General features: G+C 41.9%; 1 protein-coding gene across 1 annotated transcript in view; it reads right to left on the bottom strand.

Moving 5' to 3' along the window:
• The window catches only part of MRPL48 (mitochondrial ribosomal protein L48), a 70,918-nt gene that overhangs the window by 43,361 nt on the left and 11,623 nt on the right, over nt 1-15,934 (bottom strand). Inside the window, exons 3-4 of the mRNA XM_006140973.3 lie at nt 11,228-11,265; nt 622-710 (exon numbers count right to left, since the gene is read on the bottom strand). Of these exons, the coding sequence (XP_006141035.1) occupies nt 622-710; nt 11,228-11,265 (127 nt within the window). The remainder of the gene's footprint in view (nt 1-621; nt 711-11,227; nt 11,266-15,934) is intronic.

Raw genomic sequence — 15,934 nt, 5'->3', positions numbered from 1 at the left:
GGACTCCCATATGGTCAACCATGGTTCAAGTCCTAGACCCAGAGGCTTAAAAATCAAGCCGAGTATGTGTACATCAGTGCTCAAAATCCCAAGAGAATGGAGGAGAAGGGACTGCAGTGTGGCCATTCCCCCTGGGAGGTAATTTTTCACTTTCCTTCTCTGTCTCTTTCCAGCAAGTACACATGCCCTGTGGCAAAAGCCTAAACAATAATAAAAAATAAGAACTAAGGCCGAGTTATCTGTGATCATGGATTCAAGGAGCACATACATATTTTAGATCTGTAAATACTATCAAAATTATCTATTTGGCTGAAAATATCAAAACATAACCTCTACTTGCCACAAACCATTCATTCGACTAAACTGAATTGATCATTTCCACCGTGAGGTCAATAACTGAACTAAGTGCTATGAAAATAATTTATAAAAGGTATTACAAATAATAAAACCAAACCATTTGCCTTTCACTCTGCTAATCCTAAACTATTAGATATTTTGAGAGGACTGAGAGGCAACCCCTATACTTCCAACTCCAGTATCACCCAGCCTCCAAATACCTGACCTTCAGATCTTTGCAAAAGCTGCTCATTGTCTTTTGCTGCAGGACTCCCTGTACCTTACCTCCTCTGCTTTAATCAGGTGCTTGTATCTTCCAATGCCATGGGTAGGTTTCGTCTTGTAGTGCCGACTGGCATGCAAAAGAATGCCACCTAAGACAGAAAATAAGACACATCTGCTTAAGCTCCTCCAAGGACAGACAAATCATACGAGAGGAGACAAACCCTCCACTGCAGGACTGGGAACATCTGGGCACAGAGGGTTTAAAGAACCACAGATACTTCTTGTTCCTGGACTGGTTCTCAGTTTGATCCCTTTGTCTCTTCTTTTGGCTCCCGGAATAAATGGCATCCCCACTTCCCATCTTGCTTTGAGAAATTCACTCCTGCTGGGGCCGGCAGATGGTGTGGTGGTTAAGGGCGCTGAACTTCTACATGGCCAACCATGGTTTGAGTCCTGGATCTGGTGGTTTGCTTTCCTTACTTTCTCTCTTTCTCTTGTTCTGTCTCTCTCTGGTCAAATTAAAATAAATAAAGTTTTGTTTTGTTTTGTTTTCTTTTTTAAAAAAAGAAATTCACTCCTGCTAAAGTCAACTGATGGTAAGGGAACAAAATACTCTCACAGGACTCTCATCTTTTCTTGTTCCTCAACAGGCAATGAACCTTTTGAAGCTTTCTAAGGGGATTATATGGAGAGAAAAAAAATAGAGAGCAAAAATAACTAGCAAAAAATCATTTGAGTTCCATAAAGGTTTAAAAATCATCTAATATTGGGCCAGTAGGTGGCATGGAGGTTAAGGTGCTGGATCCCATATGGCCAACTCCACAGTTTGAGTCCTGGACCAGGCAGCTTGATAATCACACTGAGCACGTGTACATGCATGCCCAAAATCCCAAGAAGAGACTGGAGCAGAAGGGACTGAGGTATGGCCACCGCGCCCCCAGGGGGATGATTTCTCACTTTCTCTCTGTATATATCTCTCTCTGGCAAATGTATCCTTCCTATAGAAAAAAATTGTTTAAAAAAATCTAATATGATTTATTTGCACTTATGGAACATCCAACAAATACTGCTACGTGAACAACAAAAAACAAAAACTAAGGTACAGAACAGTGACTATGTCTGCTACCGCTAGATAAAAAACAGGATCTCTTGGGCCATCACATGGTATGGTAGTCAAGGTCTGGTGACTTACTTTCTCACTTTTCCTCTCTGGTGAGCGTACATGCCCTATAGCAAACTTAAAAACAACAATAAAAAACAAAAACCATATATCAAACATAATTCCACTGCATATGTTTAGGATGAAACCTCACCTTTAATGAGGCTCAGCGTGGATGGCTCCAGCTCGCCACCCTAGTGTCCTTTCCACTTTGCTTCAGCCACAAGGACAGCCTTTATGTTCCTTCAATGTCCCAAGCTATGTCAAATGATAGGCCCTTTGCACATGCTTTTTCCTCTACTTGAAACACTCATCACTCTTTTTTTTTTTTTTTTTTGAGGGGGTTTTTTTTTCAAAAGGGGGGGTGGGCTCACAGAGAGACAGAGAGATAGAAAGCGAGAAATCACCCCCGGGGGGGGGAGGGGTGGCCACGCTGCAATCCCCTCTCCTCCATTCTCCTCTCGGGATCTTGGGCATGCACGCACACGTGCCCAGCGTGAGTTTAAGTCACCAGGTCCGGGATGTGAACTGCGGTCGACTACATGGGAGTCCAGAGTCATAGACATTATGCTAACTGCTCGTCCCGACTCATCCCTCATTTTTAAAAAATGTATTCCATGAATGAGTGAGACAGAGAGGCAGAGAGGAGACAGATACAGCACCCTCAAGATAGTCCTTACACCATGATCCACACCCAGTCCCAGACAGTCCAGATCACATTGGCACCCACACACCTGCTGTGTTAGGGAGATCCTAGATGTGAACCCGCATAAGTCCATCTGCGCCATGGCAACACAACTTGGCCCAATTCAACACTTTATTCATTGCACACACACAATTTATTTGCCCTCATGGGGGTAGAGAGAAGGTGAGAAATCATTCCCTGAGGAAGAATGGCCACGCTGCAATTCCTTCTCCTCCTTGTGCTCTCAAGATCTGGGGCATGCACACACAAGCATCCAGTGTGCTTTTCAAGCCACCAGGTCCAGTACTCAAAGCACACAGTCGGCCATGTGGGATATAATCACCCACCAAGGGCTGGCTCTTAAAAATACATTTTGTCAGGTACTGTCCCAGGCACTACAGGGACAACAAGGAACAAGACAGAGGTCATTTTAAAAAATGTTTGATGTGACCCAGCAGGTGGCTTGATGGTTAAGGACACTGGACTCCCACATGGCCGACCATGGTTTGTGTCCAGGACCTGGTGGCATGCTTTCTCACTTTCCCTCTTTCACTCTCTTTCTCTCTAACTCTGTCCTTCTCTGGTTAAATTAAAAGGAAGGAAGGAAGGAAGGAAGGAAGGAAGGAAGGAAGGAAGGAAGGAAGGAAGAAAGAAAGAAAGAAAGAAAGAAAGAAAGAAAGAAAGAAAGAAAGAAAGAAAGAAAGAAAAAATAATTCTTAAAAAAAAGTTTGATTGTTTTCCATGGTCCAAAGTTTTAACTTAGGTAAACCTGAAAGAACTTTGATTTTATAATCTACTTCCAGCTACTTCATCTCATTCGCTGACTTCTCTAAGACTTTAAAACCCTGGGGGCTGGAACAGCAGATGGAGTGGTGGTTAAGGCACTAGACTCCCACATAGCTGAATGCAGTTCAAGTCCTAGACCTGGTGGCTTGCTTTCTCACTCTCTATCTCTCTCCGTTTCTCTCTGGTGAGCACATGTGCCCTATTGCAAAATTTAAAAATAATATTAAATTAAATTAATAATTTTTAAAAAAGAAAGAAACTCAATTACCTCCCAGTAGTTTTAAAAGGCAGAATGGGAAGAAAATAATTAATTAAGGGGGAAAAAAGCAGAACTCAATTGATCTTTGAGATGACAACACATCTTAGGTCAAAGTGCTATAAATCCTTGCCAGCCCTCTTATCTGCTGGAATTCCTTGGCAAGGAAGCATTTTCAAATTTAGTTTGGGGCAATTCCTATAATTAGAGCGGCTGGTTAATTAAGAAGCTAGTTAAATTAACCATTTTTCCCCTTAAATGAGACATTTTGATCAAATTACCAGTGGCTAAACTGCTCAATTAGCCAGTTGGTTTAATTATAAAATTTACAAGTTAAAAAACCTCTGATTTCCAGTAAGTTCAACTGGATGTCTTTGAGTCATTAAGTGGAGTTTCCTGCTGTCACATTAACATGTGGCATGCTTCGCAACTCTTAGCTTTAGCCCAACTCTTAGCTTTAGCCGAAGGAAGACACAAAACCCCAGGGTTTCAGAAGGAGGCTTGGAAAAATCTTTCAATTACCACAATTATAAGATGTAATCACACACTGACTTCTCCCACAGCACCCCCCTTTCCTTTATTCCTGCCAGAGACAACTGTCCTTCAATGTCCTTGTTTACTAAGCTAGCAACTAAACCCATCAATCCAGGATGGGGGAAAACTTCGTTTTAATTAATTCTCTTTCAGAATTGGGACACGCATTTTTAGAAGGGTTATGCAGGCATAGAGTCAAAAACTGAGGTAGCCCCAGCCAAGAATCTAATTACAGAATATTTTTTCCATTCAATAGATTATAAATCCCTCAAGGACAGATACAATGCCGGCACCTGACAAACAATAGGTGCTCAGCAGTAGTGTATACTGGAACAAAACTAAATCGTTTTTGACATAGTTTACCAAGACAATCTGCAAAGATCTGTCCCTGGCAGCTGCCCACTTTTTCTAAATTTCTTTTCATTCTTCTAATTACTCTGAACTACTTAGGCTTGAAAAGACCATGTTTCTCTAATTCTGCCTTTTCACCCATGCCAGAATGAAGGCACTCTAATTTCATTTAACCTCTTCAGCTCTTTCCATATATTTCCTTCTACCTGTCTACTTATGCATAAGTGAATTACAAAAAGGTGGTCATCCCATCTGCCCATCCTTTGATAAAGCAGCTGAGATGATACCCACAAACTTAGTGGATGTGGGAATACAGAAACAGATGGAGCATGGTTTCTGACTCTTTTCTGAATATCATTATCATTCAATTTTGAAATTTTTGACTTTAATATATCTCAGAGAACCTTAGGCCCAGCAGGTGGCATGGAGGTTAAGGCACTAGATACCATGTGGCCAGCTATGAGGTTTGAGTCCCAGACCCAGAGAGAGGCTTGAAAAATCATGCTGAGCACATGTGCACGTGTGCCCAAAATCCTGAAAAGAGAATGGAGAAGAAGGGATTGTGGCATGGCCATCCCCCCTGGGTGGGGAATTATTTCTCACTTTCCCTCTATCTCTGTGTCTCTCTCTGGTGAGCACACATGCCCTATAGAAAAGTAACAAAATAAAATAAAATAAAGAGAGAAAAAGAAAATAAAAATGTTTGAGTAAATTGGGGCCAGCGGGTGGCATGGTTGGTGGGGTGCTGCACTTCTTCCACATGGCCAACGATGGTTTGAGTCCCAGACCTGGTGGCTTGCTTTCTTACTTTCCCTTTGTCTCTCTCTGTCTTTCTTTGTTCAAATTAAAAAATAATAATAAATGAAGTTAAATAGAAATAAAAACAAAGATTGAGTAAATTATGCTATTCCTTTACTTCTCTTTTCAGAAGGATCCATGCTGGATTTTTTTTTTAAAGAATTATTTAATTTAATTTAATTTAATTATTTTTAATTTGACCAGAGAGGGGCAGAGGGAGAGAAAGTGAGAAAGCAAGCCATCAGTTCTGGGACTCAAACTGTGGTCAGCCATGTGGAAGTCCAGTGCGCTTAACCCCCATGCCACCTGCTGGCCCCCTATAAGATATTTTAAATAACATTTAACATGTTCTACTGAATTCCAACTTTAAAAATAAAGTAAAAACAAAACAAAACAAAACAATTCAGAATGATGTAGCTACCAGATCCTAGAATATACTACAAAACTGCAGTAACCAATAGTATTAAGGCAGTTTGATACTGGCATCAAATATAACAAACTAATGAAACAAAACAAAGTTCAATAAGAGTCCCAGATCTGGTGACATTCTCAAACCTACAGGAAAAAGATGTTGAAACAACTGACAACACATCTGAAGAAAAAACCTTTATCCCTATGCACTTCTAATTCCAGATGGGCTACATATTTTAAGGGAAAAAAGTGTCAAAAGATAACACGAAGGTTTTTGGTTTTTGGGTTTTTTTTTTTTTTAGAGATTTTTGCTATTTGCTATAGGACATGTGCACTCACCAGAAAGACAGAGAAACAGAGAGACAGAAAATGAGAAATCACTCTCCAGGGGGAATGGCCACCCTGCAATCCCTTCTCCGCCATTCTCCTCTCAGGATCTTGGGCACACACACGCATGCACCCGACGTGAGTTTAAGCCACCATGTCTGGGCCTCAAACCGTGGTCAACTACATGGGAGTCCAGCGACATAGCCATTACACTAACTGCTGGTCCCAACATGAAGAATTTTTTTTAAGGGGTTTTGCCATAGGGTATGTGCTCTTGCTAAAGAGAGACAGAAAGAGAAAGAGAGAAAGTGAGAAATCACTCCTCAGGAGGGGATGACCATGCTGCAATTCCTTCTCCTCCATTCTTCTCTTGGAATTTCAGGCATGCAAGCACATGTGCCCTGAGCGATTTTCATACCACCAGGCCTGGGACTTGAACCAGGGTCAGCCATGTGAGAGCCCAGTCCTGCTTAACCACCATGCCACCTTCTGGTCCCAATAACATGAAAGATTTTTAAAAATAATCTTGGTGTAGAGATCTTTATAAATATGAAAAAAAAAAAATCTAGAAATGGGGTCAGCAGGTGGCATGGTGGTTAAAGGCACTGGACTCCCACATGGCCAACCAGGGGCTTGCTCTCTCACTTTCCCCCTCTCTCTCTGTCCCTCTCTGGTCAAATTAAAAGAAAGAAAGAAAGAAAGTTAAATAAAATAATTCTAAAAAAAAAAAAAACTAGAAATCAAAGATTAATAAACTTAGCCACATGAAAAAAATAAAACTTCTATTTAGTTAAAAAAAACAAACAGAAAAACAGGGACCAGCCGATGACATAATGGTTATATTGCTGGACTCCCATGTAGTCAACCACAGTTCAAGTGCTAGACCTAGCAGCTTAAAACTCACACCAGGTGTGTGTGTGCCTACACCCAAAATCCCAAGAGGCAAATGGAAGAAAAGGAATTGCAGTGTGACCATCTCCCCAGGTGGTGATTTCTTGCTTTCTGTCTCTGGTGAGTACACACACCCTGTAGCAAAAATCTCTCTCTAAAAAAAACAAACAGGACCAGCAGTTAGTGTAATGGCTATGTCACTGGACTCCCACGTAGTCGACCACGGTTCGCGTCCCGGACCCGGTGGCTTAAAACTCACACTGGGCGCGTGTGTGTGCGTGCCTAAAATTCCAAGGGGAGAATGGAGGAGAAGGGATTGCGGCGTGGCCATCCCCTCTGGGGGGTGATTTCTCGCTTTCTGTCTCTCTGTCTGTCTGGTGAGCACACACGCCCTATAGCAAAAACCTCTAAAAACAAACAAACAAACAAAAAACAGAAAACCACAGTCGAGGTAACTGAAAAATACAAACCATATGTAACATAATATAAGAACTATATTAACAATTCACACAAGGGGCTGGCAGGTGGTGTGTGATGGCACATGGTCGACTGCAATTCCAGTCCCAGACCTGGGGGCTTGCTTTCTCACTTTCTTTTTTTTTTTTTTGGAGAGGTTTTTGCTATAGGGTACATGCGCTCGCCAGGCAGAGAGACAGAAAGCGAGAAATCACCCCCCACGGGGGATAGCCACGCCACAATCCCTTCTCCTCCGTTCTCCTCCTGGGATCTTGGGCACGCACGCATGCACACCCAGTGTGAGTTTTAAGCCACCAGGACCGGGATGCGAACCATGGTCAACTATATGGGAGTCCAGTGACATAGCCATTTCGCTAACTGCTGATCCCTCTCTTATTTTTTTTTTTCTTTCTCACTTTCTCTCTCTCTCTCTCATTCTCTTGCTCTCTCACTATGACCCTCTCTGGTCAAATTAAAATAAATAAATAAAGTTAAATAAAATACCTTTTTCTTCTTTTTTTTAAGATTTTTGCTATAGGGTACATATGCTAGACAGAGATCCAGAGAGAGACAGAGAGACAAAAAGTGAGAAATCACCCCCCGAGGGGGATGGCCATGCTGCAATACTTTCTCCTCCATCTTTCTCTCGGGATTTTGGGCACACGCACACACGCACCCAGAGTGAATTTAAGCCGCCAGGTCTAGGACTTAAACTGCGGTTGAGTACATGGAAGTCCAGCAGCATAGCCATTACACCATCCGCTGGTCCCTAAATAAAATAATTATTTTTAAAAAATCATACAAGGGGCCAGCTGGTGGTGTGGTGGTTAAGGGTGCTGGACTCCCACATGGTCATTGCAGTTCAAATCCTGGACCTGGCAACTTGTTTTTTCACTTCTTCTCCCTCACTCTTGCTCTGTCCTTCTCTGGTCAAATTAAAATAAATAAATAAATACATGAATAAATAAATAAATAAAGTTTAAAAAAAATTTCATGAAAATCTGAGACTAGATCATGGCAAAGTGGTTACATCGCTGAACTCCCACATGGCTGACCATGGTTCGAGTCCCAGACCCGTGGCTTGAAACTCACAGTGGGTGCATGTGTGTGCATGCTCAAGATCTCAGGAGGAGAATGGAAGAGAAGGGATTGCAGCATGGCCATCCCCCCTGGGTGGTACTTTTGCACTTTTCCTCTCACTGGGTCTGTCTAAGAGAGCACACATGCCTTAAGGCAAAAACCTCTAAAAAAAAACAGTCCATGCAAATCAAAAATGGAAAAGTAATCCAGTAGAAAAAAATAGGCAGTTTATAAAGAAAGAAATACAAATGGCCAGGGCCAGCAGGTGGTGTGGTGGTTAAGGGTGCTAGACTCCCACATGACTGATTGTGGTTTGATTCCTGGACCGGCAGCTTGCTTTCTCACTTTCCCTGTCTCTCTCTCTCTCTCACTCTGTCCCTCTCTGGTCAAATTAAAATAAATAAATAAATAAAGTTAAATAAAATAATTCTAAAAAAAAAAGAAATCCAAATGGCCAATCAACATATGAAAAGATAACAAACTCTTTCAAAAAATGCTAGTTAAAACGATGAGACATAATTTTTGTCAAGAAAAAATTGTTTTATAAAACCCAGTTTGGGCCAGAAAATAGAGATGTAAATTAATACAACTTCTCTAAAGGGCAATCTGGCAATACTTGGAAAATTTTCAATTCATAGTTCATTGACTCAGCAATCTCAGTTCCAGGAATTCACTTACATATGTATGAGAGCAAGTTTACAAAGATATATAAAAATAGCTGCTGCATTTTTCTGAAATTGCAGGAAAAAAATAACTTAAAACAACCTAAATGTTTAGCAGCTAAGATGTAAGATACAGTCATACACATATGTAATATAACATTTTCTCTTTTAGGAGAGGTTTTTGCTATAGGGCGCGAGCACTCGCCAGAAAGAGAAATAGAGACAGAAAGCAAGAAATCACCCCCTGGGGGGATGGCCATGCCGCAATCCCTTCTCCTCCATTCTCCTCTCAGGATCTTGGGCACGCATGCGCACGCACTAGGCGTGAGTTTAAGCCACCAAGTTCAGGATCGCATACATGGGAGTCCAGCGACATAACCATTACGCCAACTGCTGGTCCCTATAACATTTCCATAGATGCATAAAATGCTCCAGAAAGATATATAAGCAACTGCTATCAGTGGATACCACTGGGGAGTAAAACTAGAAAGGAAAATTCAACTTTTCCTCATATACTCTTTTGTATGATTTATGTGTGTGTGTGTGTGTATGCATATACACCTATCATGTACCATATTTTATATATATATATATATATATATATATATATATATATATATACACACACACACATCCCCCCGAGGGATGGCCACAGCAACAATCCCTTCTTCTCCATTCTTCTTCAGGAATTTTGGGCATACACACACACACACACGTACCCAGTGTGAGTTTCAAGTCACGGGGTCTGGGACTCGAACCACAGTTAGCCATGTGGGAGCCCAGCATCCTAACCGCTATGCCACCTGCTGGCCCCTACTCCCCATTTTAAAGTGAGGAAAACAAGCTACAGAGAAGTAGCCAAAGACCACAGAGCAATTATGTGTTAGAGTCGAATCCAAATTTACTATAAAGCACTCGCTCTTAACCACTACTATTAGGTCGTCATGAAAGTCATGATGTATTTTTCTATGCAAACTGTATCATGACTTTTTCAAGAACCTAATATATGTTCTTGCCCATGGTTCTATTTCTACATGAGAGGTGAGATTTGGTCCTAACCATTCTTCTTAAGATATGTTAGGCCCTTTGGGGTCCAGCAGGTGGTGTGGTAGTTAAAGTTCTGGACTCTTACATGGACAACCATGGTTTGAATCCCAGACCTGTGGCTTGCTTTCTCACTTTCCCTCTATCTGTCTCTCTGGGTCAAATTTTAAAAATAATAATAATAAATAAAATATACAATTACCATATGACCAGAGGCAGTTCAAGTCCTGGACCTGGCAGCTTGCTTTGTCACTTTCTCTTTCTCTCTCTCTGTCTCTCTCTGGTCAAATTAAAAGTAATAATCACAAATAACATAAAATTCTTAAAAGACAAGTTAAGCCTCCTTCTGTACAAAAGTATTACAGAATACTTACTTGTCTTAGTCCATTTTGTGCTGCTACAGCAGAATACCTGCTATCAGTGGATACCACTGGGGAGTAAAACTAGAAAGGAAAATTAAACTTTTCCTCATATACTCTTTTGTATGATTTATGTGTGTGTGTGTGTGTGTGTGGATAATTTATAAAGACCAGAAATTTATTCTCTCACAGATCTGGAGATCTGTGAGATCAAGGCACCTGGGGCTGGCAGGTGGTGTGGTAGTTAAAGGCGCTGGACACCCACATGGCTGACCGCAGTTCGAGTTCCAAACCTGCTTGCTTTCTCACTTTCTCTCTCCCTCTCTCTCTCTCTCTGACCAAAATAGAAAATAATAATAAATTTAAAAATTAAATTAAAAAATAATTCTTAAAAAAAAAAAAATTAACGCACCAGCATCTGGTGTGGGTTATCTTACTGCATCCTTAAGTGGGGAAAGGGCAAGAGAGAGTGAACTCAGTTCAGAAGCCCTTTTTAATTAAAAAAAAAAAGAAGAATTTATTTTCTTTTTATTTATCATACTTTTTTTTGACAAGAGAGAAAGAAGGAAAAGTGAAAAAGTGAAAAAGCAAGCCGCCAGGTCCAGAACTCAAACTGCAGTCGGCCACGTGGGAGACTAGTGCCTTAACTACCATGCCACCTGCCAGCCCCCAGAAGCCCTCTAATTAATCTGTTCATGAGGGCACACTCTTCATGACCCAAACACCTCTCAGAAAGCCTTAATTACCTCCAAATAATGTTATATTGGAAATTAAGTCCAACATGTGAATTTTGGGGAACACATTCAAACTACAGCAGTGCTGGAGGGGCACTTAAAGCAGGCAGACTACATAGAAATAACTGCTTACCTGCAGAATAGATGGGATTCTCTTCTGAAGGTATGAACCTAAAAAGAGAAAGTATGTTGAACACAGTTGAATACTCACATTTTATTGCAATTACCAACATCTGTACACTCCTAATTAAGGCTATGTTGTGATAGATATTTCTTTATTGACTCCTACCACAAACATTATTGAACACCTATCATGTACCAGACAAAGTGCTAGGTCTTGAGGATACAAATACAAGTGAGTAGACCTCTACCCATGGTCTACTTGGTACAGATATATATAAATAAATGTAAACCACAGTACAGTATTCTAAGACTATGCTACACAGTACAGTAATTCAGAACAGAAACATATACAGGATTCGCTAGGATCCAAAGGAAGTGTGATCACTTCCACTAGAGTAGTGGAACTGTTTGGGCTGAGTTTTAAAAAATGAGAAACTGTTATCGATGATTTAGTTGGCATTGCAGGAAAACACTCTAGGTAAGGTATGAAAGGGTATGTTTGGAAAACAGTAAGCAGCAGGACACGAGGGGAACTTCAGCTGCCGGCAAGGGAACAGAGTGAACAATGAAGCTAGAGAGGTCTAAGGCATTTGGTCTTTACCGCGCAAAGGCACTTGGAAGCTCCTGGCAGATTTTAAGCACAGGAATGATATCATCAAGTATGTTTTAGAAAGTTAGCCCTGACAGCAGGTGAGTGATAAATGGGAAGAGATAAGACCAAGGCAAGAGAACCAGTGAGATGGTTCTGGTAATAGTTCAGAAGAAAAGTGATGTGGGGCCAGCAGGGGGTACGGTGGGTAAGGCACTGGATGCCCAAATGGTCGACTGCTGTTTGAGTCCCGAAGCTAGTGGCTTGAACATCAGGCCAGGCACATGTGCACACAGCCAAAGTCCTGGGAAGAGAATGGAGGAGAAAGGATTGTGGCATGGCCATCCTTTTTCCGCTCACTGTTTGCCTTTCTGGCAAGCCTATGTGCTCTATGGCAAAAATCTTGAAAAAGAAAGAAAGGAAAAAGAAAAGGGATTTAAGCCTTGCACTAATAAAACAGGCTCAGGGAAAATGGAGAGGGAGGGACAGCAATGAGAGCCAGACTGCATCCAGAGGCCAGAGAACACAGAGGGGAATGATGTGGCTCTGTTCACCTGATTGGGTGATCAGCAGATTTTAGTTCTGCCCATGAAAGGCAATGAAGCTAAACTGAAATAAACTGGAAGTCAGAAGATTTACAACTGAATGCTAACTCCACCATTTCTAATCTGTGACCTCAGGAAAGTTGTTTGACATCACCATAACTCATTTATCTCATCTTTAAAATACAGATAAAAATAGGGGCCAGAAAGTATTGTGGTGATTAAGGTGCTAGAGTCCCACATGGCAGACCATAGCTCAAGTCTTGGATCTGGTGGCTTCCTTTCTCTCTCTCTCTCTGGCCAAAGTGAAGAATACTGCTGCTAAATGAAATTAAATAAATTCTTTTTAAAAAATGTTTTAAATGTACAGATAAAAATAGTACGACTCACAGGACTAAAAATTTATCTTGGGGCCAGCAGGTGGCATGGTGTTTAAGGGTGATTAACTCCCACATGGCCCTCCACAGTTCAAGTCCTGGACCTGGCAGCTTGCTTTCTCACTTTCCCTCTCTCTCACTCTATCCCTCTCTGGTCAAATTAAAATAAATAAAGTTAAATAAGATAATTCTCTAAAAATATATATAAATAGGGGCTGGCAGGTGGCATGGTATTTAAGGGCACTGGACCCCCACATGGCCAACCACAGTTCGAGTCCTGGACCTGGCAGCTTGCTTTCTCACTTTCCCTTGCTCTCTCTCGCTCTCTCTCACTCTGTCCTTCTCTGGTCAAATTTAAATAAGGAAAGAGACAGAAAGAAGGAAAGGAAGGAAGGAAGGAAGGAAGGAAGGAAGGAAGGAAGGAAGGAAGAAGAAGGAGGAGGAGGGAGGGAGAGAGGGAGGGAAGAAGGAAGGAAGGAAAGAAAGAAGAAAGAAAGAAAAAATAATTCTCTTAAAAAAATAAATAAATGAAAATTTATCTCAAACTCTCTGAGTCAATTTCCTCTTTCGTAAAATGACAATATTGATATTTGTCCTGTAGTGTATAGGGCGCGTGCGCTTGCCAGAAAGACAGAGAGAGAGAGACAGAAAGCAAGAAATCACCCCCCAGGAGGGATGGCCACGCTGCAATCCCTTCTCCTCCATTCTCCTCTTGGGATCTTGGGCACGCACACACACGTGCCCAGCGTGAGTTTAAGCCACTAGGTCCGGGACTCAAACCACGGTCGACTACATGGGAGTCCAGCGACACAGCCATTACGCTAACTGCTGGTCCCTCCTGTAGTGTTTTTGTGAGGATTAGAGATAATATGTTAAATGCCTACCTTGAACCCATAACAAGTGCTTATCCAATAGATGTTGACTGATTAATGATGAAAAAGATTAAGATGGAAAGAGAGTAAGAGAAGGATTTCAATAGCTGTACTCATGAAATTATCCAGGCTTGTGAGTGCTTGCGAATGGTCCAGGAAGATCTATAATTCATTGTTTTATATACTGTGACTGTCAGGATACTTGGTGAGTATCAGCTGAATAGAGAGATAAACTACCAAATGTATTTCACCAGTATTTAGAGAAAAACAGTGAGGAGGCTATATGCTGCATGCAGCACAGTAAAAAAAAAAAAAAAGGTTCGAGTCCTAATTCAACCCATATTAGCTAGGTCATTTTGAGCAACAGATTAACCTCTCTGGAACTCAGTTATTTATGTATAAAAGTGAGACATTATCACCCATTTCACCAGGTCTCTATAAGGGTCAATTAATTCATTAAACAAATATTTAGTAAGGGCTGGTTCTGTGAAGTAGTGCTAATACATTACTCAAGAAAAGCCAGATCCCACATGACTATGGTTCAAAGCCCTGGCCAGGTTCACCTGAAACACGAGAGGTATACAAGACAATGTCCAGGATATGACAAACTGAAAGATTGAGGAAGGGGATTGCAGTGTAACCAGAACCTGGGGTAGGTGCTTCCCTCTCCTTTACTCTCACATGTGTGCACACATCCTTTATCATGAATTAAAAAAAAAAATTAATGCCTACTATGTGCCAGTCACTATTCCAGGCTGTAGGGATAGGGCAATAAACAAAACTAAAAAGTCCTATCCCGGGAACCAGCAGTTGGCGTAATGACTATGTTGCTGGACTCCCACATAGTCGACTGAGGTTCACGTCCCAGACCCGGTGGCTTAAAACTCATGCCGGGCGCGTGTGCGTGTGTGCCCAAGATCCCTAGAGGAGAATGGAGGAGAAGGGATTGCGGTGTGACCATCCCCCCTGGGGGGTGATTTCTTGCTTTCTGTCTCTATGTCTCTGTCTGTCTGGAGAGCGCACGCACCCTATAGCGAAACACCCCCCCCCCAAAAAAAAGTCCTATCCCCATGATGCTTATATTCAGAGGGGTAGGAGGGTGGGGAGACAGTTTTTAAAAATATGTATACATGGGACTAGCAGTTAGCGTAATGGCTATGTCGCTGGACTACCACGTAGTCGACTGCGGTTCGAGTCCCAGACCCAATGGCTTAAACTCACGCCAGGCGTGTGTGCGTGCGTGCCCAAGATCCCGAGAGGAGAATGGAGGAGAAGGGATTGCAGCGTGACCATCCCCCTGGGGGTGAGTTCTCGCTTTTTGTCTCTCTGTCTCTCTCTCTCTGTCTGGCGAGCGCACGCGCCCTATAGCAAAAACCTCTCCAAAAAAAGAAAAAAAATATGTATACATAAAATATGTCAGAGCCGAGCATGATGGTCTGTGCCTATAATCCCAGCAACTCTGAGGCTAAGGCAGAAGGATCACAAGTTCAAGGATAGCCTGGGCAACATAGTGAAATCTTGTCTCTAAAAACAAAAAGTGTCAGGTGGTGGTACCAGCAGATGACATAATGATTATGTCCCTGGACTCCAACATAGTTGGCCACAGTTTGAGTTCCCAACCCAGGGGCTTAAAACTCACACTGGGTGCATGTGTATGCATGCCTGAAATCCTGAGAGGAGAATGGAGGAGAAGGGATTGCAGCGTGACCATCCCCCAGGGGGTGATTTCTTGCTTTTTGTCTCTCTGTCTCTCAGGTGAGTGCAAGCACCCTGGAGCAAAAATCTCCCTCTCTAAAAAAAAGTGTCAGGTGGTGATATCCACTGTGAAGAAAAAGAAAACAAGGGTAAGGGGGTAAAGATTGACGGAAGGGGGTGTATGTTAAATAGGGGTAGTCAGGGAAGGCCTCTCCGATGAAATGACATTCGAGTAAGAATTTGAATAAACCAAGGGGATATTGTCATATGGATATCTGAGGAAAGAATGTGCAAAGATGCTGGGTGGGAGGGTGCTTAGATCTTCAAGGAATAAGAAGAGGCCAGTGTGGCTAAAGCTGTGTAAGGAGTAGAGAAAGAGGGGCAGATTATGCAAGGCATTATAGGCCATGGTAAGTGCTATGGTTTGTGTACTTCAAAAATTCATGTTTCAAGATTTGGTTATGAAGGTACTGAGAGGTATGAGAGAAAACTTAATACCTTCATGGTGTCAATGGGGTTGGGGAACCTCTGCAAGTGATTAAGTGATGAGGGTGGGAACTCTCTGACTGAACCCTAGTTAGTTTTTAAGGAAAGATAATCAGACCAGGACACACTTTGATAGATGGACACAGACATATGCTC

The sequence above is a fragment of the Tupaia chinensis genome, unplaced genomic scaffold, assembly GCF_000334495.1.
Source record: "Tupaia chinensis unplaced genomic scaffold, TupChi_1.0 Scaffold000047_1, whole genome shotgun sequence".
Taxonomy (NCBI): Eukaryota; Metazoa; Chordata; class Mammalia; order Scandentia; family Tupaiidae; genus Tupaia; species Tupaia belangeri.
Note: the sequence above shows the minus strand (reverse complement) of the source record. Positions and strands in the feature narration are given on the sequence as shown.